The sequence below is a fragment of the Scyliorhinus torazame genome, chromosome 6 (assembly GCF_047496885.1).
Source record: "Scyliorhinus torazame isolate Kashiwa2021f chromosome 6, sScyTor2.1, whole genome shotgun sequence".
NCBI lineage: Eukaryota > Metazoa > Chordata > Chondrichthyes > Carcharhiniformes > Scyliorhinidae > Scyliorhinus > Scyliorhinus torazame.
Genome location: NC_092712.1, coordinates 160,203,019 through 160,226,393, shown reverse-complemented (window position 1 = coordinate 160,226,393; position 23,375 = coordinate 160,203,019). Strand labels below are relative to the sequence as shown.

Genomic DNA, 23,375 nt, shown 5'->3' with positions numbered 1-23,375 from the left:
AATCTATTTTTGTTCAATCTATTAACCTAGTTTTCATTGTATTTTTGTCCTTCACTATTATCTTCAAGTGTATTATATTTTGGTTATTGTTGCATGGCTGTTCCCCCTTTACTCGCTTTCTCTGATCCGTTCATTTTCATTCCTCGTTGCTAGATTCCGCAGCATGCCTTCCCTGTTAGGATATTTACGTCTTGGATTAGGAAGGAGTCTGTGCATTAGCAGGAGTCTGTTCACATTGCAGGAACTCCATTCCCTTATCCTCAACACTTACCTCATCTGCAATAATAGGGTAATTTAAATTCTCCATGATTTTTTTAACTTAATTCTCTAATTTGTTTGCATATTTCTTCCTCAACCTCCGTTCCACTTCAATGTGGTTGCTGGACAATATTTATCAGTTTGATTGAGGTTTTAATTTTGTTTATCTCTATCCAAATGGATTCTATCTTTGTCTTGCTGTTGCTGCATCCGTTTTCCTACTGCCAATATGCTACCCAAATATAGCTACTCCACCTCCCCTTTTTACCTTCTCTAAATATGTTACATCCTGAATTGATGAATTCCCAGTCCTATTATTCCATAGCCATGTATCAGCAAGGATTATGTGTGGTTCTTCCCAACAATTGGGAAGCCCAATTGCCTCCAGTTCCTCGGTTTTATTATGGAGACTGCATATATTGCTGCACAGGCATTTTAACTCTTCTCGAAGAGAATTGTGTCTCACTTTATGGCTAATCATTTTATTAGACTCCAGTTACATAACTCTATCCATTCCCTTGTCATTAATGCCCTCCCTTACTTTATTCTTTGCTGTGCTCTCCTTTACTTTTTTAGGTTACTTAAACTCTTGCAGATCCCTCCCCTAAATGGAGCTTAATGTATTAATCTTCTCTTTTCCATAACATTGGAAGACTTGCGGTCTTTGGATTTCAGAGTCCACAATGAAGTGACCATATCCATCATTGACCTTGACGAAGGCTGCCCACAAAGAGCTAAAGTTCTATGACATGGATTCCCCCTTTCCCAACAGAATTTTGTATCTGACACAAGTCAAGACTCCCAGGAATATCATCAAGCAGACTAAGCAGGAAGTCACATTAAAATGTTCATAAAGACCAGAATAAAATGCGCTGAAATTTTCACACGCAGTAACATTTTAGAAAGTAAAATAAACAATTGAGACATATATGTGGTTAAGGTAGTACATATCATAATTAGCATTTTTTTTAAATTGCAAAATGCAAATTTAATTGTAACAAAGCAATTCGCCATTCCACAAATGTAAATATGTTTTCAAGGACAGTGAGGCTGTTCAGCAGTAATAATGAACTGATTGTGCTTCATTCAACAAGGTGCAACTTTTTCAAGGGTTTGTTCAGTGATATTATTAACATAAAAAGATGAGATACTGTGAGTTCAAGTTGATTGCATTCTGATAGTTCAACAATACACCCTTGGGAATGCAGAATCTGGATAACTTTGTTGAACCTTGTTAATGTGCAGACTCCAGAAGTTGTCAGTTTCAAAGGTTGGCAAACATTGACAGGTTCAACATCATTACTACCAAAGATCTGGACCATTATATTAGAAAATCTGATAAGAGCAGCAGAAAATCTTCATAGGTCGGCCACTGAAATGAACTGTTCTGCACAATATTTTACATGCTACTTAATTCTGGAGGCAAAACAGAAGGGCTAAGTGGATTGAACGTCTTTTTAACAATCCAAAGAATCTATCCTACTTCTAGTAGTTATGTTAATGGTGTGCCTTTGTTCTTTATGGCATAAATATTAATTTATTATAAGGTTATCTTAACAAGACTAACAGCTGGATTGAACGGAGAAAGGGATTGATTTGTCTCAATAAGCATAAAAGTGAGCCTGTAAAGTTCAATTCTGAATCACCTCAATCTTTGCAAGTCAGGTATATTTATATCAATATATCTCAAGTGTTTGACTCATTTTAGGTTCAATCTCCTCAGTTATATGATTGATAAAAACATTTCTAACAGTTGAACAGTATTCCTGTGCATGGAGATTTTTAAAAATAGCAAAAAATCTTGAAATAGAATTTGAAATGAGCAGAACGTTACAGAAAGCTCAACATCCCACGACAAAATGTTCAATCACTATCAAATCAAAGAAACTTTCCCACAAAGTTTGCCCTGATACAAATTCAGATTCATATCTACAAAATGGCATTTCCTCGGTCTTTGATGAAATAGCTTTGAAATCTTTGCTCAATTTTGAACAAGCTCCTACTAATGATAACGCAGAAAATCTAAAACTATGCAAGCACAGCCATAACCCAAAAAAGGCCATATGTCTCACTGAGCTCACTTGTGCAATTAGTTGTATCTGGATCACATATCATTTGATCCTTTTGAACTTGTCACATCTCCTACGCTATTTGATGAACAGATACATTTTTGAACATACTCTGATATGACTCTTAGATACTTAAAATATTAAGCAAAAATCACCCAATATCAGACAGAATGATTGATAATTCAATTGGAGTTGTGTTATGGGCCAGGGTTTAGAGAACCCCAAAGTGTATCATGGAGTTCACCTGACCCACAACTTTTATTAGACTGTGGTATGGGGAGCACACGGCCCACTCTACAGGCGCGGTACAGCAGAAATGGAAAAAGTATTTTTCAAAGCAAAACAATGTTTATTCTATTAACGTAAGTTAACCTTTTTTAAACAAACAGTGAACATCTTAGCAACCATTAATTCAAATACAACCCCCAAAGAATACAACACTAAGTAATCCGTAAGCTGTCCTTTTAACATCCAGAAGACTTTAAGGTTAAAGTCACTACTGTTATTAGTTTTAAATCACCAGGATCGATTTACAGTCTTTAGATTACAGAGAGAGATTCTAATACACCTTCTGGCTGTGACTGCAGCTATCGAGCTCTGAAAACGAAACTAAAACACACCCTGCAGCAAACAGCCTAAAACGAAAGTAAAAAGCTGACAGACAGCCCAGCTCCACCCACTCTCTGCCATCACTGCAGTAATAAACACCCATTTCTTAAAGGTATTCTCACTACAGATACTTATATACACCCATTTATAAACACCCATTTCTTAAAGGTACTCTCACATGACACCTCCCCCCCCCAAAAAAAATACCCCATCAACTTAAAAGATGGTTTCATATTTCACCTTTTCACCATCCTTTAAGAAATGCACAGAGTAAATATACTTTATCGATTAAAAGAAACCACACGCAAACAGGTATAATAATATAGTCCATTTTCTTTCATTCATCTTCCTCCAACTGAAATCCTTCTCAATTGACAGTCTCTTTGAACAAGAAGGTCTCTGCACGATCTGTCCACTTCTCTACACCTTGGCATTTCGCTTTAAAGTCAGATACTTTTGTTCAATCTGATCACAAAGTCCCTTGTAATTCTCCAACACATGAGCATTAGTTATCACAGATTTCAGGCCATCAAATGCATGTTGAAAGTCCGCTGTCCACTGAAATTTTCGACGTTTCTTCAGCAAGTAACAGCCTCCCCGAACAGGCGCCGGAATGTGGCGACTAGGGGCTTTTCACAGTAACTTAATTGAAGCCTACTTGTGACAATAAGTGATTTTCATTTTCATTTTTCATTTCATTCAAGTTCATCAGTGGAGCAACCACGCTACAAATATTTTTCACCAATATGCTATCAAATCTACTCATGCCAAGAAATTGCATTATTTCCCGTCGTGCCGAGGGTATCGGAAACTCAAGGAAAGTGACTTGGGCTTTCCAAATTCACTTTTGCCTAGGTTTATTACCAAACCCGCCTCCTTTGTCGATCAAATAACTCCATCAGATGTTTTAAATGTTCTTTGCATGTCTGGCTGAAAATTACCACATCGTCGATGTTTACCGCACAATTGGGTAATCCTGAAACAACTGTGTTAGTTAACCGTTGAAATGTAGCTGGGGTGATTCTCATGCCAAATGGCATAACTTTGAATTGGTATATACCATCTGGAGTCACAAAAGCTGAAATCTCCTTTGCCATTTCGGATAAAGGTACCTGCCAGTAACCTTTAAGTAAATCCAGTTTGGAAATAAAAGCGGATTGTTCCACTTTCTCAATGCAATCCTCCAAACGTGGGATGGGATAAGAGTCCGTTCGTGTAACTGCATTAACCTTTCTATAGTCCATACATAACCGTTGAGTACGTCTGGTTTTGTACCATCGCTATGGGTGAGCTCCATTGGCTGCAACCCACTTCAATTATGGCATTTTTAAGCATATTCTCAATCTCTTATCCAACGTGTGCCAATTTTAAAGGGTTCAGTCTGTATGGATGTTGTTTGATTGGAACAGCATTTCCCACATTGATATCATGTGTAACAATTTTAGTACTTCCCAATTAATTTCTACAAACTTGCCAATGTGATATCAATAACTCTTTCAGGTCAGTCTGTTTTTCCTCTGGAAGGTAACTCAACAATTTATCCCAATTTCTAAGAACATCCTCATTTTCCAATTTAATTTGAGGTATGTCAAATTCACAGTCATCTGGATTTGGTTCGTCACTTCGAGTTAGAATCATTAAAACTGCCTCCTTTTTCTCTCCTTCCCTTACAAAGTACCTTTTAAGCATATTCACATGACACACTCGGTGAGTCTTCCTTCCATCTGGTGTTTTTACCACATCATTCACCTCACTTAATTTCCTTTCAATCTGATAAGGTCAACAAAACCTTGCTTTTAAAGGCTCACCTACCACTGGTAACAATACTAAAACTTAATCTCCACAGGCAAAACTACGAACTTTGGATTTCATGCCCGCTACCCGTTTCATCACATTTTGTGCAACTTTTAAATGTTGTCTAGCCAATTCACCTGCTCCATTTAATCATTCCCTAAAATTTGACACGTAATCCAACAATGTAAGTTCTGATTTCTCGCTCACCAATTTTTTCTTAATCACTTTAAGTGGTCCTCTTACCTATGACCAAAAATTAGTTCAACAGGACTAAATTTGGTTGACTCATTAGGTGCATCCCTAATTGCAAACAGTACGAATAGAATTCCTTTATCCCAATCCTCTGGATAATCTTGACAATAAGCCCTCAACATGGTCTTTAATGTCTGACAGCACCTTTCTAACGCACCCTACGATTCTGGATGGTACGCAGTTGATTTAACTTGTGTTATTCCTAAATTATCCATAACTTCTTTGAATAACCTGGAGGTAAAATTTGATCCTTGATCCGATTGTATTTCTGTGGGTAGTCCATATCTAGTAAAGAATTTAAGTAACTCTTCCACAATCTTTTTAGCTATAATATTACGTACTGGAATGGCCTCTGGAAACCTAGTAGACATATCCATTATTGTCAAAAGATATTGATTCCCACTTTTTGTTTTAGGAAGCGGTCCTACGCAATCAATTAGGACCCTTGTAAAAGGTTCCTCAAATGCTGGAATGGGTATTAAGGGCGCTGGTTTTATCACTGCTCGAGGTTTCCCTATCACTTGACATGTGTGACATGATTGACAAACTTTTACTACATCTTTATGTAGTCCAGGACAATAAAAATGTTTCTGGATTTTAGCTTGAGTTGTCCTTATTTCCAAATGACCTCCCACTGGTACCTCATGTGCAACTTTCAACACCTCCTTTCTATACCCTACCGGCAATACTACTTGATGAACTTCTGCCCACTTTTCATCCTGCATATGTAAAGGTCCCCATTTTCTCATCAAGACATTACTTTTACGGTAATAACACTCTGGTATACACGCAGATTCCACTTCCGTATATGCTTTCTGATACATCCGTTTTATTTCTATATCTTTTTGTTGTAACTCTGTCAATTTTCCTGAACTAAAAATATCCGCCTCATCGTCCACGTGTTCTTGTTCTTTTTTGAATACATCTGATCAAAAATCGTTTGATAATTGATCTTCATCTTCACTCTTTGATTTCCCCTCTTGTCTTAATCTGTGACTTTGTGACCTTGTTACTACACAATCCGGAAAAATCCCAGGATATTAGTCCTTCAACACTTCAATTGTCTGATTTTCCACTGGTTTATCAACCACAATAGGCATCACTTCCACCTGCGATCCAGCTATATCATTACCCAAGATAAACTGTATTCCTGGACAAGATGGTTTCTCGATTACTCCTACTATCACTTCACCACGCTTCACTGGACTTTCCAACCTTACCTTATGTAATTGAACACTACTCCTCTCACCCTGAATTCCACATATTACCACTTTTTCTGGCAACATTCTTCCCAAAATACATAACGCCTCATCTCCCATTAAAGATTGACTAGCTCCCGTATCTCTTAAAATTGTGATTTTTTTTATCTGCTCCTCCTAATACACATGAGTAAACTTTACCCACACAAGTAAATTCTTTAAAGAGATCTGGCACCTTCGTATCAATCACCTCTTGATCAGTCTGTACAATCTTTTGCACCTCCTTTGCTTCACTTGGTGTTTCCTTTACCACTTTAACAAACCCCACTGTCTTATCCTGTTTTACCACATCAGCCTTCCCAGTGCTTTTCTTCAACCACCAACATTGACTTTACATGGTCTCGTTTATTTCAGTGAAAACATTTGAAATGTTTCATTTCTTTTCCACCCTCCTGGATTTCTTTTTTAATCTGAGGTACACTCTCCTTATTATCTCCCATCAGATCACCTTTACAACTTGAGTATTTCTCATGTCCCCAGTTTCTATCCCTCACAGGCTGAAACTGATGTTGGAAACCAAGCTTTGATTTATGAACTAATTCATAATCATCTGCCATTTCTGCTGCTAACCTCGCAGTTTTAACCCTCTGCTCTTCCACATGAGTTCTCACTACATAAGGAAATGAATTTTTAAACGCCTTCAAAAGTATAATTTCTCGGAGAGCTTCATACGTTTTGTCTATTTTCAAAACCCTTATCCACCTATCAAAATTACTCTGTTTGATCCTTTCAAACTCCATGTATGTTTGACCAAATTCTTTCCTTAAATTTCTAAACCTTTGTCTGTAGGCTTCAGGCACTAGTTCATATGCACCTAAGATGGATTTTTTCACCTCCTCATACGTCTCAGATACCTCCTCCGGTAGTGATGCAACCACTTCACTCGCCCTACCGATCAGCTTTGTTTGAATCAGTAATACCCACATGTCCTGTGGCCATTTGTTTAGCCACCTTCTCAAATGAAATGAAAAAGACTAATACCTCCTCCTCGTCAAACTTTGGCAATTCTTGGACATATTTAAATAGATTGACACCAAGCCTTTGACTTTGACGCTCTTTCTCACTATCCTCATCACTATCAACCAACTGTACGTTTCCCTTTACGTCTGCCAATTTTAACTGACTGTAATATTTCATGGCCATTTTCTGAAGTTCAAACTCTCTCTTTGTCTTTTTCCCTGATCTGTATCCCACTTTCTCTTTTTGTTTCCTCTCTATCTCTTTCTTTTTCCTCTCTCCCTTTCGTATTCAAGCTGCTTTAATTCTTTCTCATGTTCCATTTGTTTAATTTGCAACTGAATTTTTGCCATTTACAATGCGTCAAACTGTATCTCAGGCAACTTTAAATGCTTAGCCACCGCCATAATTACCTCATCTTTTTGCATTTTGTCAGGTAATGTTAACTGCAATGTTTTTGCCAAATCTAAAAGTCTGTTTTTAGTCTCTGTCCGTAAGGTACAACGTGTGACCGTCTCCACCCCCAAAGACTTCTGAGCCTCTGAAAGAGCCATTGTCCACAACACACTCCTTACTTAAACTAAAATACCACACCTGAAAAGCAACCACAATATGCTCACCCCTCACTGTCTTTAAGTTCACAAAGCCAATCCAATAGATAAACTTTTATCCTCCTCGAGTCCCCAGTTTGTTATGGGCCAGGGTTTAGAGAACCCAAAGTGTACCATGGAGTTTACCTGACCCACAACTTTTAGTAGATTGTGGTATGGGGAGCACACGGCCCACTCTACTGGTGTGGTACAGCAGAAATGGAAAAAGTATTTTTTTTAAAGCAAAACAATGTTTATCTATTTTTAAAACAAACAGTGAACATCTTAGCAACCATTAATTCAAATACAACCCCCAAAGAATACAACACTAAGTAATCCGTAAACTGTCCTTTTAACATCCAGAAGACTATTTTTTAAAAACCTTTAAACAGAAGCACATCAGGTTAAAGTCACTACTGTTATTAGTTTTAAATGACCAGGATCGATTTACAGTCTTTAGATTACAGAGAGAGATTCTGATACACCTTCTGACTGTGACTGCAGCTATCCAGCTTTGAAAACGAAACTAAAACACATCCTGCAGCAAACAGTCTGAAACGAAAGTAAAAAGCTGACAGACAGCCCAGCTCCACCCACTCTGATATCACTGCAGTAATAAATACCCATTTCTTCAAGGTACTCTCACTACAGATGTTTATATACATACCCATTTATAAACACCCATTTCTTAAAGATACTCTCATATGACAGTCGCATTCTATTGGAGTAGGCTTTCTTGATCCTTGCCAGCTGCCATTCGGCAAATGTTTTAACATTTATTAAATTAATTCTCTAATGCACAAGCTATCCATGGCTTTTTCTTTCTCCGTCAGCAAATGAAAAACAAAGATGAAAAGTTGTTAAATCACATTTTATGGGAGCAACTACCGTTTAAACCTAAACTGGTATGTTTTTCTCCTTCAATGATGGTTTTTGTCATTTTCATCCATTCAGATTTCCATTTTGGGGAAATTATTGTTGCTGTCCCTCCACAGCTATCAACAATCGGGCCTGACCTATAAAATAACCACTATGACAATAGTTTTATGACGACTTTGTGTACAATAGCTTTTTGCCAATTAGCATAAATGACTGCAAATTTGGTCTCACGGCATTGCAGCATCATCTTCCAAACAAATTGTTTCCCATTCCAAGTTTACAGAATCACAGTTATAGAGTCATTTCATGCACAGGAAGAGGCAAGTCCATCTATTGAGTCTTTCCCGGATCTCTACAAAGAACACCAGTCAATCCCATTACTCGCTCTATCCCTGCAAGTATATTTCGTCCCATCCAATTGGCTTTTGAATTTATTTATTTTTTTCAAATAATTTTTATTAAAGTTTTCACAAAATATCAACAACAAAATGTAAAAGGAACCCAATAGAATTAAATACCAAACAAAACAAAACAACCCAGTGCCCCCTCCCCCTATACATAAATAATAAATTAACACCCACCGAAACACAAAGCAAACATAACAAATATATACCCTACCTCAGATCCTCCAGTATAGACAAACAAAAATAAAATAGAACCCCCCCCCCCGGGCTGCTGCTGCTGCTGACCATAGACTTCCTGGCAGAACGGTAGACAAAGGACAGTTGCCAATGCCTGAAAAACCCTTGCACCGATCCCCTTAAGGCAAATTTCACCCTATCCAATTTAATAAACCCCGCCATATCGTTGATCCAGGATTCCACGCTTGGGGGCCTCGCATCCTTCCACTGAAGAAAAATCCGCCGGGCTACCAGGGACACAAAAGGCCAGAATAGCGGCCTCTTTCGCCTCCAGCACTCCCGGCTCCTTTGCAACCCCAAATATTGCGATATTGCGAGCCCCCAGCCCGATTTGACCCTGGATCCTACCACCCTCGACACCGTCCTCGCTACGCCCTTCCAAAATTCCTCCAGCACTGGGCATGCCAAGAACATATGGGTGTGGTTTGCTGGGCTCCCTGAGCACCGAACACACCTGTCCTCATCCCCAAAAAACCGGCTCATCCTTGTCCCGGTGATGTGTGCCCTGTGCAGCACCTTAAACTGTATGAGGCTGAGCCTCGCGCACAAAGAGGAAGGGTTCACCCTCCCTAGGGCATCTGCCTACTTCCCCTCCTCGATCTCCTCCCCCAACTCTCCTCCCACTTACCTTTCAGCTCCTCCACCGAGGCCTCCTCCTCCTCCTGCATCACCTGGTATGTTGCCGAGATCTTCCCCTCTCCAACCCACACCCCCGAGAGCATCCTGTCCTGTACCGTGCGTGGCGGCAGCAATAGGAATTCCACCACTTGCCGCCTGGCAAACGGCATTACCTGTAGATACCTAAAGGTGTTTCTCCGAGGGAGCCCGTACTTCTCCTCCAGCTCACCCAGGCTCGCGAATTTCCCATCCACAAACAGGTCCCCCAACCTTGTTCTCCCTGCCCTGTGCCACCCTGAAAACCCTCCATCTATTCTCCCTGGGACAAACCGGTGGTTCCCCCGTATCGGGGTCCACACCGAGGCCCCCACTTCCCCCCTGTGCCGCCTCCATTGCCCCCAGATTTTGAGGGTAGCCGCCACCACCGGGCTCGTGGTACACCTCATTGGAGGGAGTGGCAGCGGCGCCGTTGCCAGCGCCTCCAGACTCGTACCCTTACAAGACGCCGTCTCCAGCCTCTTCCATATAGCCCCCTCCCCCTCCATCACCCACTTGCGCACCATCGCCGCATTGGCAGCCCAGCAGTACCCGCAGAGGTTGGGCAGCGCCAGCCCCCCCCCAATCCCTACTGCACTCCAGGAACACCCTTCTCACCCTCCAAGTCCCTCGCACCCACACAAACCCCGTTATGCTCCTGTTGACCCGCCTAAAGAAGGCCTTCGGGATAAGAATGGGGAGGCACTGGAACAGGAACAAAAACCTTGGGAGCACCGTCATCTTGACTGACTGCACCCTACCCGCCAGGGACAGCGTCAACGCCCAACTAGCTCCTGGCCACCTGGACCCCCAAATACCTGAAGCTCCTCTCCACCCTTTTTAGTGGGAGCTCGCCAATCCCCCTCTCCTGGTCCCCTGGGTGAACCACAAACAACTCGCTCTTCCCCATGTTGAGCTTGTACCCTGAGAAATCCCCAAACTTCCTGAGAATCCTCATTACCTCCGGCATTCCCCCCACTGGGTCCGCCACATATAGCAGCAAGTCGTCCGCATAGAGCGACGCCCTATGCTCCTCCCCACCCCGCACCAGCCCCCTCCAGTTCCTCGACTCCCTCAGTGCAATAGGCAGGGGTTCAATCGCCAGTGCGAAGAGCAGGGGGGACAGGGGACACCCCTGCCTCGTCCATCAATGCAACCAAAAGTACTCAGACCTCCTCTTGTTCGTGGCCACACTCGCCATCGGGACCTCGTACAACAGCCTAACCCACCTGACGAACCCCTCCCCAAACCTCATCAGCACCTCCTACAAGTACCCCCACTCTACCCTATCGAAGGCCTTCCCAGCGTCCATCGCCGCCACTATTTCCGACTCCCCCTCCCTCGCCGGCATCATAGTAACGTTCAGGAGCCTCCGCACATTCGCGTTCAACTGCCCCCCCTTCACGAACCCCGTCTGGTCATCGTGGATGACCTGCGGCACCCAATCCTCAATTCTCGTGGCTAAGACCTTCGCCAGCACCTTGGCATCTACATTTAACAACAAAATTGGCCTGTAAGACACACACTGCAGGGGATCCTTGTCCCGCTTCAGGATCAAGGAGATCAGTGCCCGGGACATCGTCGGGGGCAAAGTCCCCCCTCCCTTGCCTCATTGAAGGTCCTAACCAGCAACAGGCCCAACAGGTCCACATATCTCTTGTAAAATTCGACCGGGAAACCATCCGGCCCCGGTGCCTTCCCAGCCTGCATGCTCCCTCTTCCTTTGGCCAGCTCCTCCAGCCCAATTCGGCCCCTAATCCCGCCACCAGTCCCTCCTCCACCTTCGGGAACCTCAGTTGGTCCAGAAAGCGGCCCATTCCGCCCTCCTCCAGTGCCGGCTCGGACCGATACAGTTCCTCATAAATGTCCCTGAAGACCCCATTGATGCCAACCGCACTCTGCACCACACTCCCTCCCCGATCTCCCTAGCTGCGTCCCGCTTCCGAAACTGATGCGCCAGCATCCGACTTGCCTTTTCCCCATATTCATAAATCGCCCCCTGGGCCTTCCTCCACTGCGCCTCCACCTTCCTGGTGGTCAACAGGTCGAATTCGGCCTGGAGGCCACGCCTCTCCCTCAACAGTTCCGCCTCCGGCACCTCCGCATACCTCCTGTCTACCCTCACCATCTCCCCCACCAGCCTCTCCCTCTGCTCTCCTTGTGGGCCCTAACGGAGATCAGCTCTCCCCTAACCACCGCCTTCAGCACCTCCCAGACCATCCCCACTCGGACCTCCCCGTTATCATTGGCCTCCAGGTATCTCTGTTCTTCCTCGGACACGCTCGCTCACCTCCTCGTCCGCCAACAGCCCCACCTCCAAGCGCCACAACGGGCGCTGGTTCCTCTCCTCCCCCAGCACTATGTCTACCCAATGCGGGGCATGATCCGAAATGGCTATCGCCGAGTACTCGGTACCCTCTACCCTCGCAATCAGCGCCCAGCTCGTAACAAAAAAGTTGATCCGGGAATAGGCCTTATGCGAGAAGAATGAAAATTCCCTAGGCCCGGGCCTTGCAAATCTCCAAGGGTCCACCCCTCCCATCTGGTCCATAAACCCCCTCAGCACTTTAGCCACCGCCAGCCTCCTACCCACCCTAGACCTGGTGGAGCGATCCAGTGCCGGATCCAACAGTGTTAAAGCCCCCCCCCGGTTGTACCCGGCCCTCTTCTTCGCCACCTCCTCGCTCCAGTCCTGATATATTCGAACCTCCGCGTTCTCCCACCTGCTGCTCCTCTCTTTCTTGGCCCACCTGAGTACGCACTCCCTATCAGCGAACCGATGAAACTGCACCAGCACTGCCGACGGCGGCTCGTTAACCTTGGGCCTCCTCGCCAGCACTCTATGGGCCCCTTCCAGCTCCAGGGGCCGCTAGAAGGACCCCGCTCCCATCAGCAAGTTCAACACGGTGACCACATAGGCCCCCACGTCCGACCCCTCCAGCCCCTCCGGGAGGCCCAGGATCCGCAGATTTTTCCGCCTCGACCGATTCTCCACCTCCTCAAACCGTTTCTGCCATTTCTTGTGGAGCGCCTCGTGCGCCTCCGCCTTTACCGCTAGGCCCAAGATCTCGTCCTCATTATCTGAGATCTTTTGTCGGACCTCGCGGATTACCACCTCCTGGGCCGTCTGGGTCTCCAGCAGCTTATCATAGAAGCCTTCATCGGCTCCAGCAGGTCCACCTTGTGCTCCCTGAAGCAGCGCTGGATAACCTCCTGCTGCTCCTGCGCCCACTGCATCCACGCTGCCTGGACCCCGCCCGCCGCCATCTTGCTCTTCTTCCCTCGCACTTTCTTTGGCTTCACCACCACGTTTTTAGTCGCCCCGCTCCTGGTCCAAGCCATACACTGTCGGGGAAATGTTGCAGTCTTCTTCCCACACCGGGAAATGTCGGAAAAATGCCGTTGGGGGCCCTGAAAAGAGCCCATAAGTCCGTTCCAAGCGGGAGCTGCCGAACGTGCGGCTTAGCTCCACATAGCCGCAACCGGAAGTCCCGGCTTTTGAATTTTTTGATCGCCTGCTTCCACCATGCTCATGGGCGAGCTACCGGTCTTTATCACTGACTGCAAAAAGGTTCTTCCTCCCATTCCTCCTGCAACTCTTGCCCAAAATCTTAAATCTGTGTTCTTTAATCCTTTTACCATCAGCTCATGGGAACAAATATTCATTGTTTACCTTCATCAAAACCTGTCACAATCTCGTACGCCTTTGTCAAATCTCCCCTCATTCTCATTTGCTCTAAATAGAACCCCAGCCTGTACTTCTTGCTAAAATCCTCCATCCCTGGAAAAACCCTTTAATGGACCCTCATCATTTTTTCTGAAGTGTGGTGGCCAGAACATTTTTAAATTCTTTTTTTTTTTTTTAAACGGGGTATGGGCTTCGCTGGCTCGTTGAGCATCTGTTTCCCATCCCAAATTGTCTTTGAGACTGCCTTTGCTGCAGTCCATATGATGTAGGTACACCCACTGTGGCATTAGGGAGGGAGCACCAGGATTTTGACCCAACGAAGAAACGGCGATATATTTCCAAGTCAGGATGGTGAGTGACTTGGAGGGGAACTTATAGGGGTGGTGTTCCCATGTATCTGCTGCTGTTGTCCTTCTAGATGGGAGTGGCCGTGGGTTTGGCAGGTGCTGCCCAAGGAGCCTTGGTGAGTTAGAACATAGAACATACAGTGCAGGAGGAGGCCATTCGGCCCATCGAGTATGCACCGACCCACTTAAGCCCTCACTTCCACCCTCTCCCCGTAACCCAATACCCCTCCTGACCTTTTTGGTCACTAAGAGCAATTTATCATGGCCAATCCACCTACCTGCACGTCTTTGGACTGTGGGATGAAACCGGAGCACCCGGAGGAAACCGACGCAGACACGGGGAGAATGTGCAGACTCCGCACAGACAGTGACCCAGCGGGGAATCGAACCTGGGACCCTGGCGCTGTGAAGCCAAAGTGCTATCCACTCATGCTACCGTGCTGCCCAAGAATGTACGAACACCACACAGACAGTAAACCATAGCCGGAATTGAACCCAGGTTCCTGGCATTGTGAGGCAGCAATGCTAACCATGCCGCCCTAAAGGAGTCAACGACATTGCTGTGGATCAGGGAAGGATGACAGATTTCCTTCCTTAAAGGATATTTACAACAATTGACAATGGTTTCATGGTCATCATTAGACATTTTTAAAAATTCCATATATTTATTGGATTTCATTTCTACCATCTGCCATGGCGGGATTCGAACCCACGTCCCAGGATATGGGTTTCTTGATCACCAGTCCAGTGACAATACAGTATGCCACTACCTCCTCTCTGATGAGTGTTGTTGGAGATTCACTCATCCAGGCAAGTGAGGAGTAGTCCATCATATTCCGGACTTGTGACTTGTTGAATGTGGACATGTTTTGGGGAGTCAGGAGGGAAGTTACTCGCTGCAGGATTCCTAGTCTCTGACTTGCTCTTGTACCCACAGTATTTAAATGACTCGTCCAGTTCCTTTTCTAATCAATGGTAACCCCCAGGATATTGATATTGGACGACTCAGTGATGGTAATGCTACTGAATGTCAAGGGGTGATGGTGTGAATCTCTCTTATTGGAGTTGATCATTGCCTGGCACTTGTATGGTGTGAACATTACTTGCTACCTGTCAGCCCAAGCCTGGATATTGTCCAAGTCTTGCTGCATTTGCACGTGGACTGCTGGACACAGCACTTTAGTTGTGGAATAGCCAGAGCTTTATAAAGGTTCAACATAACTTGGCTGCTGTACTCAATGCCTTTATTTATGAAGCCCACAATCGCATAGGTTTTGTGAATTAGACTCTCAGACATCCGGTCTGTAAATGACTCTATATTGCCACAGAATATCAGCTTTTTTCTCCCCACTTTTTTCCTTTGTTCTTATCATTGTCGGTGAGACTAACTCTGTGCCCAACTCCCCACTGTCATCCATTTGCCCAATCGACCTATACCCACTAACCTTGCCAATAACGGAGACTGACACATTGGCAAATTTCAGCATAGTCAGAAGACCAAATGTACTGACCAAAGAGCAAGAAGTCTGTCTTGAAAGCAAACACTGAAGCTGTCGTGCCAGACATTAATATTGTGTGACGCCTGAGTGACATTTGGAAGCATTTTCTAATAAATTGAGAAAGGATTGTTACTGCTGTGATATGATTCAGACTGCAAGATAAAGAGAGTGCTTAGAAATCTTGGGTAACATTTGGCACATCTTACTCTTATCTAGAATTAATGTCAGAAAAATGAATCTCAATATCCATCTATAACAGAAAGACAGCAACGCGGTCTACAACTACAGATACTGTTCAATCTGACTTAGTATTTTCTACACCAATGTCCTGTGCTTTCAGGAAATGTTTTTACCCTTTGTGCTCCTGTACTGCTTTCCACTGAATAGTTGATGCTACCTTTTTGAAGTTTGGCACATATGTCAAGATATGAGTGTTATTTATCCACACAAAGGTATGAAAGCTTCTACAATAGAATGTTTAGGTAGTCCAGACACAGATCCATACAGCAAAACCTTCTTAGAAGATTTACTTGCAGTTTATCACTTGATTCAAGAGTCAATAATGTTGTCAACTGTTCAAAGTCTGTTAAAGAAGAGTACGATGTGACGAATGGAATTCTCTCATACGACATTTTAGATTTTTATAAATCAAAGTCTTACCTTATGCAACTGTAGTGTTTGAATGTGCTAGCTGCTTTCTGACATTCCAAACAGAGTTGTATTGCTCCAGGATAATCTTCCTCCTTAATAAAAAAAGAAATTGCAAAAATATTCAGGACTCCACAAAGCCAATGGAACAAGTTATTGGCTGTATAGAATAAAAGGCAATCACAAAATTATCAGAAACTGTGCAAAAATATCTATCTTAGCCAATTGAATAATTTGTCCTACTTCAGGACATAAATACATCGAGGGTGCACTGCATCATGCTATCCTTTTAATAAGGCGTCAAACTTCTTTCCATTCAGATGGATGTGGAATACTGTGTATTTCCTATGCCTTGGTCAACATTCCTTCCTCAACTAAGGATGTTAAGCTTAGTACCTCCGGTCCCATGTGGGACAATGGGCAGCAACACTTCATCACCGGTCCATCGCAATCTCTTTCGCTCCAGCTCAGGTGGTGTCCCACTCGAGGTTCTCCTTAAATGTATTTCACCAGGTCTTCTTTGGTTGGCCCCGTCTTCTTCTTCCGTCTCATGGTGTCCAGATCTACTGCCACTCTGACAGGTATGTGACTGGGAGGCAAAATATGTGCGTCGCCAGATCCAGCCATCTCTCACTTTCCCACTGGTGCCTCTGTAGCATTATTCATTTTTAATGCTACGGCTCACAACATGCCCAGGCTCTTATGTAGGTAATACCAGTTAAGACATTCAACTTGTGACATCTTTCATGTTCTCTTTCATTTCTCGCAGGAATAGACTGCTACTAGTATGGACATGTAGAATTGCAGCCTCATGACCATGTTGATGGTGTTGGATGCTGAGACCAAGTGGAGGCGTTGGGAGATCTTTGCTACATTACAGATTCTCGTGTGGACACAATCTCCACATCGCCCTCCTTGGAGACGCTGCTTCCTAGGTAGGGGAAGTAGTCGATGGTCTCTTAGCCGATGGTGATGGGCAGACTTTGTTGCTGCCCAGTCATCACTATCTTAAGGCTTCTCACAGCTGATGTGTAGACCAATCTTAGCACCACAACTCTCAAGACTGGTGGTCATTGTGGTGATATGCATCACTGTAAATACACAAGGGGTTAATGTGAACACACTACACCTAGCTAGACACCAGAGGGAGCACCAGAGACATGACACACAGACAGTCAACCAATAGGTCAGTAAGGTCAGTAAGATAGGACACGACCAATGGGCAGTCACGACACACACACAAGAGGTGACACTACCACAGGGAGGCATTACACCAACCCATATATAAGGACACTGCACACATGATCTTTCTCTCTCCAGTGGAGACACTTAGTGAGTACAGACGGGGTTGATTTGAAACACATCATACCCACCACGCGGATTGTAGCAGACTGGTTAGTTAGTCTGAGTAGCTATAGCAGGATTAACAGGGGAGTCAAATCCAAGTAGGAGAATCATTAACAGTTTAATAAATGTGTTAAAGCTATTTCCAAGTCTGAACCTTCCTTTGTCAGAGTGCAGCTTATGCTATATCAAGAGCAGAGCAAAACAGTCATGTCTTGGAGCGTGTGCAATTCTTCAACCTGCAAGGTGATGTCCGTCAACTGGCGGTGTTACCACAGAATGCCAAAGCCTGCACCCACCATCACCTTCTTCATGATGAAATCAAAACCAAGACGAATGGATCAATGATGTTTAAATGTATGAGCTGAGCTGCCAGTCATCCACAATCTAGTTGAATTGTGGAATGGACCAGGAGAAATAAATGGTTTACTCCTGTTCCTGAATAACTAATACCATTCTAAATAGATTTAGTGGCCATTCATTTATCTGATGCTTTTTGCGGAATCTTATTACGCGTCCTGCACAGAACAAAGCAGCCCACTGGATTGGCACCTCATCCACCACCTTAACATTCGCTGTAGCCCTCCATCAACCACTAAGACATTGTGGTTGTAGTGTGTGCCATCTACAAGATACACTACAGTAACTCGCCAAGGTTACTTCAACAGCACCTCCCAAAAAGATAACCTCTACCACCTAGAAGGACAACGGCAGTAGGGACATGGGAACACTATCATCTCCAGGCTTACCACATTCAGACTTGGAAATGCAATGCTGCTCCTTCATTGTCGCTGGATCAAAATCATGGAACTCTTTAAGTAACAACTTTGTGGGAGCTCCTTTATCACATGGGCTACAATGATTCTTAAGGACAATTGCAATGGGAAATAAGTATCACGATGCCCAATTCCGTTGAATGAACAATAAAAATACAATATTATAGGGGGATATATATAGGTAAAGGTAAGTAAATAAAGTCACCATTGTCCCAGATGATCATAGGGTGCTTTCCTCTTTGAGGGGGAGAGCGGACTGATGGTGATTTGACCTGAGGATCACCACACCACAGGTGAGGGGCAAGATTGAGAAGGCAGGACCTTCATGAATAACCTCAGTTGGTACGGGAATTGAACCCACCTTGCTGGCCTTGCCCAACATCACAAACCAGCTGTCTAGCCAAGTGAGCCAAAACCAACTAGTAATCCAGAGACCCAGGGTAATAATGCTCTGGGGACCAGGACTCAAATCCCAGCATGGCAGGTGGTAAAGTTTGAATTCAATAAAAATCTGGAAATAAAAGTCCAATGATGACCATGAAACCATTACCAACTTTCGTAAAAATCCATCTGGCTCACTAATGTCCTTTAGGGAAGAAAATCTGTCGTCCTTACCTGGTCTGGCCGACATATGACCTCAGATCCACAGTAATGTGGTTGACTGATTGCTTTTCTCTTCCAATTAAGAGGCAATTTAGCGTGGCTAATCCACAAACCCTGCACATCTTTGGGATGAGGGAGTGAGACCCACGCAGACACGGGAAGAATGTACAAACTCCAAACGGACAGTGACCCGGGGCCAGGATCGAACCCGAGTCCTCTGCGCCATAAGGCAGCAGTACTCACCACTGCGCCACCATGCCGCCCATGTGTTCAACTCTTAAATGCCCCCGGGATAGGTAATGGCCCAGCCAGAAACGCCCACATCCCATGAATGAATTTTTATTTTTTTTTATGTTTTTGTTTCATGAGATACAAAAGGCCATTTCAGCTCATTATTCAGAAAGACCCAGGCATTCCCAACACCGCATTATACTGTTTCTTAAAGGAGTCAATGATTTTCACACCCATTCTGTGTGTTGAACACACCACACATGAAGAATGATTTCCTCACATTAGACCCAAATCTGCCTTTACACACTTAAATCAATGTTCCTTTCTTTTAATTGTGGAGCTTTTCTTGATTTCCGCTTCCATCATATAGTACTTGAATCCTGGATCTGGATTCACTGGTTAATGTTTTTCTAACTGAATAGAAGTATACAGTCATGTTCCCCAGCATTCAGTAATAGGATCACTGCTCCTTAAACATGTATTAATGATCTGGACTTGGATATGTAAATTTAAAGGTGACAAGAAACTGGTAAATGTGATAAATGATAACATTATAGAGTGGTAAAATGGGCAAAAGAAAAGTTGAGATTTAACTCAAAGAAGCATGAAGTGATGCATTTCAATAGACAGGTAATATGAAAATAAACGTACAATTTTAAAGAGAATTCAGGGACAGAGAGACCCGAAGGTGTACATCCACAAATTTTTGAAGGTGGCAGGCAAAGTTGAGAAGGCAGTTTAAAAAAGAAATTATAGGATCCTTGGCTTCATTAATAAAGGAATCTTGGAAAATATTGATAAGGTCTCAACTGCAGCAGTGTGTTCAATTCTGGGATTGAAACTTCAGGAATGTTGTTCATGCCTGGGAGAAGGTGCAAAACAGATTACTACAAGGACTGAGACGAAGAATTATGGATTCAGTCAAGAGACGCACAGGGATGGGAGGGACAACTATTTTACACAGCAAATGGCAACAATGCGGAACTCACTGCTCATGAGGGTGGAAGAACTGGAAACGATCAATGATTTCAAGAAGAAATTAGACGAGCACCTGAGACACAGATTTGCAGGGCTATTGGGTTACAGCAGCTTGATTGCACTCAAAAGATTAAACTGCCTCCTTCAATGCCGTAATGACTCTCTAAATACTACCTGGGACAAGGGTCTTAGGTTATGGGATCTCCTTAAAGCATAGAAAGTTAAAGCAGAGATTTCATAGAGGTGTTTGAAATCATTTTGGTTTAGATGAATAGTGGCAAAAGCATCAGCAACCAGAGGAAACAGATTTAAGATGATTGTCAAAAGAACCAGAGGTGACACAAGGAAACAATTTTTTTTATACACGGGTAGATGTTCTGGTTTGGAACGCACTGTTGAAAGGGTGGAGGAAGCAGGTTCAATAGTGACATTAAAAAATAAATTAAATAAATATGTTAAGAGAAAATACATACGGGATTATGAGGAAAGAACAGGAAAATGGGATTAATTGGACAGTTGCACTAAAGAGTGGGCACACGCACAATGGACCATTAACCTCCTGCTGTGCTCCATCATTATATCAAACAAGTCCAGATTGAAGTAAATAAACTGTCCATGTTCCTTGGAAGAAAACAGACTAAGGTATATCAATGCAATTGTTATCCATAGCAACATCTCACAAACCGACAGTAACTTACCAAGATACCAGTAGGTAGGACGTGTCATTTGAAACAGTGCGTTCCAAACCTGTCATTGGGGTTTAGAAGAATGAGAGGTGATCTTATTGAGACATACAAGAACGTCAGGGCTTGACAGGGTATATTGACAGAGAGGATGTATCACCTTTTGGTAGAGTCTAGGACAAGAGGGCATAATCTGAGAGTAATGGGGTCGCCCATTTATTCAGAGATTGGAAAGAATTTCTTCTCTCAGAGGATAGTAAATCTGTGGAATTCTTTGTCGCAGAGAGCTTTAGAAGCTGGGTCGCTAAGTACATTCAAGGCTGAGTCATAAATTTTTAATCAATAAGGGAAAAGGCGAGAAAGTGGAGTTGAGGATTATATCAGATCAGGCATGATCTCATTTAATAGTGGAACAGACTTGATGGACCGAATGGCCTACTTCTGCTCCTACATCTTCTGATCTTATGGTAAGCATGGACCCCAACCTATAGCTTATGAAATATTTCCACATTATATTTTTTCCGAGGAAGTTTTAGCCAAGTAATGGCATTGGAGAGTGAAAAATTAAATGATTGCTGTCATTTCTGTAAAATTTCACTTTATTCTTTGGTTTAAAAGCCTGGTGATTGGGTAAAGAAGAAATGTTCTCTCCGGCAGAACTGAATATTAAATATCAACCTGCTTTAAAACTTTTAACATAACAACATAGGAACGAGGAGCAGGCATAGGCAATTCAGCATCTCGGGCTCGCTCCGCCATTCAACACAATCACGGCTGATCGCCTCTCAGCCGCAACTCCACTTTCCTGTCTGTTCTCCATAACCCTTCAACCCATTACTAATTAAAAATCTCTCTAATCTGTCTATCTCATCCTTAAATTTACTTAAGGTCCTGGCATCCACCACACTCTGGGGTAATAAATTCCAGATTCATGATCCTTTGAGAAGTAATTTCTTTTCATCTGTTTTAAATCTGCTACCTAAAGCTGTGACCTCTCATTCTAGATTGGCCCACAAGAGGAAGTACCTGCTCTACATCTACTTCGTCAATACAGCAGTTTGATTTCCGGCTTGGGTCAGTCCGTGCAGAGTCTACATGTTCACCCTGTGTCTGAACATAGAACAGTACAGCACAGTACAGGCCCTTCAGCCACGATGTGTGGGTTTCCTCAGGGTGCTCCGATTTCTTCCCACAAGTCCCGAAAGAAGTTTTAAAAATTACATTCATTCAAAAGGAAGCATCAATTTTCATAGATGGGCATAGGAAAATAATCTTTAAAAATTTACTTCACACACAAGAAAATTTATGATTTGGAAAAACTATCACCAGTGCACTTCCATTTCCCAGTGTTATGAACATTTGAATAATATATCTTACCTCCAACATCTCACTTAACCGTACATCAGTTCTTTGCTGTAAAAAAAATAAAATTTACGATTCAGTGTAAATACTCAACAGAAAATAAAGAAATAAAACTAAACTTAATTTAAATATGTAAGAAGTATATACCAGTGTTTTAATTGTGCGCAAAGACTTCAGCAATCCAATCAACAGCTGTCGCTTTCTTTGATTGGCAAGTAGCCCCAGGCTAGCTTGCGTAAAGCCTTCCTTGGCAATATTTAGCTGCCTGCCAAAATAAAAATCATATCTGTTTCAAATAGGACAAACAATTATGTAAATGAAATGTAAACAAAATTTTGTTATTCGTAAGAAAAGGTTCACAGCCATTGCAGTTCGCATTTGTACTGCATTTTTAACACAGCAAAATATCCCAAGATGCTTCACAGAAAGGAAAAGGAATGTTGTACCAGAGGGAGATGCATTAACACCAATCAAAAGTTTGACCAAAATAGTGAATTTTAGGACTGGCCATGAAAACAAGATCAAAGTGGGAAGGAGGCTGAGTTTAAAGAGAGAACCCCACAGAAACCTAGGTGGCTGAAAAGGCATCCACAAAAGGTGGAGCATAACAAAAGGTGGAGCATAACAAAAGGTGGAGCATAACAAGAGGCACTGCATTGGAGATGGAAGGTGCGTGCATTGTGAAACAAAATGACAAATGCAAAGCACATGTAAGCCATTGAAGCCGCAACTGAAAACTATACAATTGGGTAGGGTTAAATGGGAAGGCCGGATTCCATTAAATCCAGTCAGAAACTTTTGGTAAAAAGTAATTAACAAGCTTTTGCTTCAATTAATTTTCCTGTTTTGGAAATTATCCAATTTTTAAAAATATGCTTTTGAGATGTTTTAATTATTGCAATTATCACATCAAAACAAAAGAATAAGAGAAAAAAACCATGGGTATCAATGCAAAGCAGGTCTAGCACATAATGGAAGCCATTGCAAGCAGAGGAATAAGAAAGACCAGGTGAGTCGGGGACAATATCTCCATCGTGTTCCCTCCACGGATACAAGATCCGTCGGCATCAAAGCAGGATACAGTTGAGAGCACAGTTACATTATACCCATAGCTTCAAAAAAAAAAGTGACAACAAAAAGCACCCCCTCTCTCCACCACAAGGATTGTCAGACAACATAAGGCCCAAATACATTTTGGATAAAGACTATGCACAATCCCGTATTCAACATTCAGCATAACATGATATGAACTTG

At 43.1% G+C, this 23,375-nt stretch overlaps 1 protein-coding gene across 2 annotated transcripts in view; it reads right to left on the bottom strand.

Annotated features, from left to right (window-relative positions):
• The window catches only part of vps50 (VPS50 EARP/GARPII complex subunit), a 258,473-nt gene that overhangs the window by 160,744 nt on the left and 74,354 nt on the right, over positions 1–23,375 (bottom strand). For both annotated transcript variants that reach the window (XM_072509012.1, XM_072509013.1), the window contains 3 exons: positions 22,269–22,386; positions 22,137–22,172; positions 16,157–16,239 (listed from right to left, as the gene is read on the bottom strand). In XM_072509012.1, the coding sequence (XP_072365113.1) occupies positions 16,157–16,239; positions 22,137–22,172; positions 22,269–22,386 (237 nt within the window). The remainder of the gene's footprint in view (positions 1–16,156; positions 16,240–22,136; positions 22,173–22,268; positions 22,387–23,375) is intronic.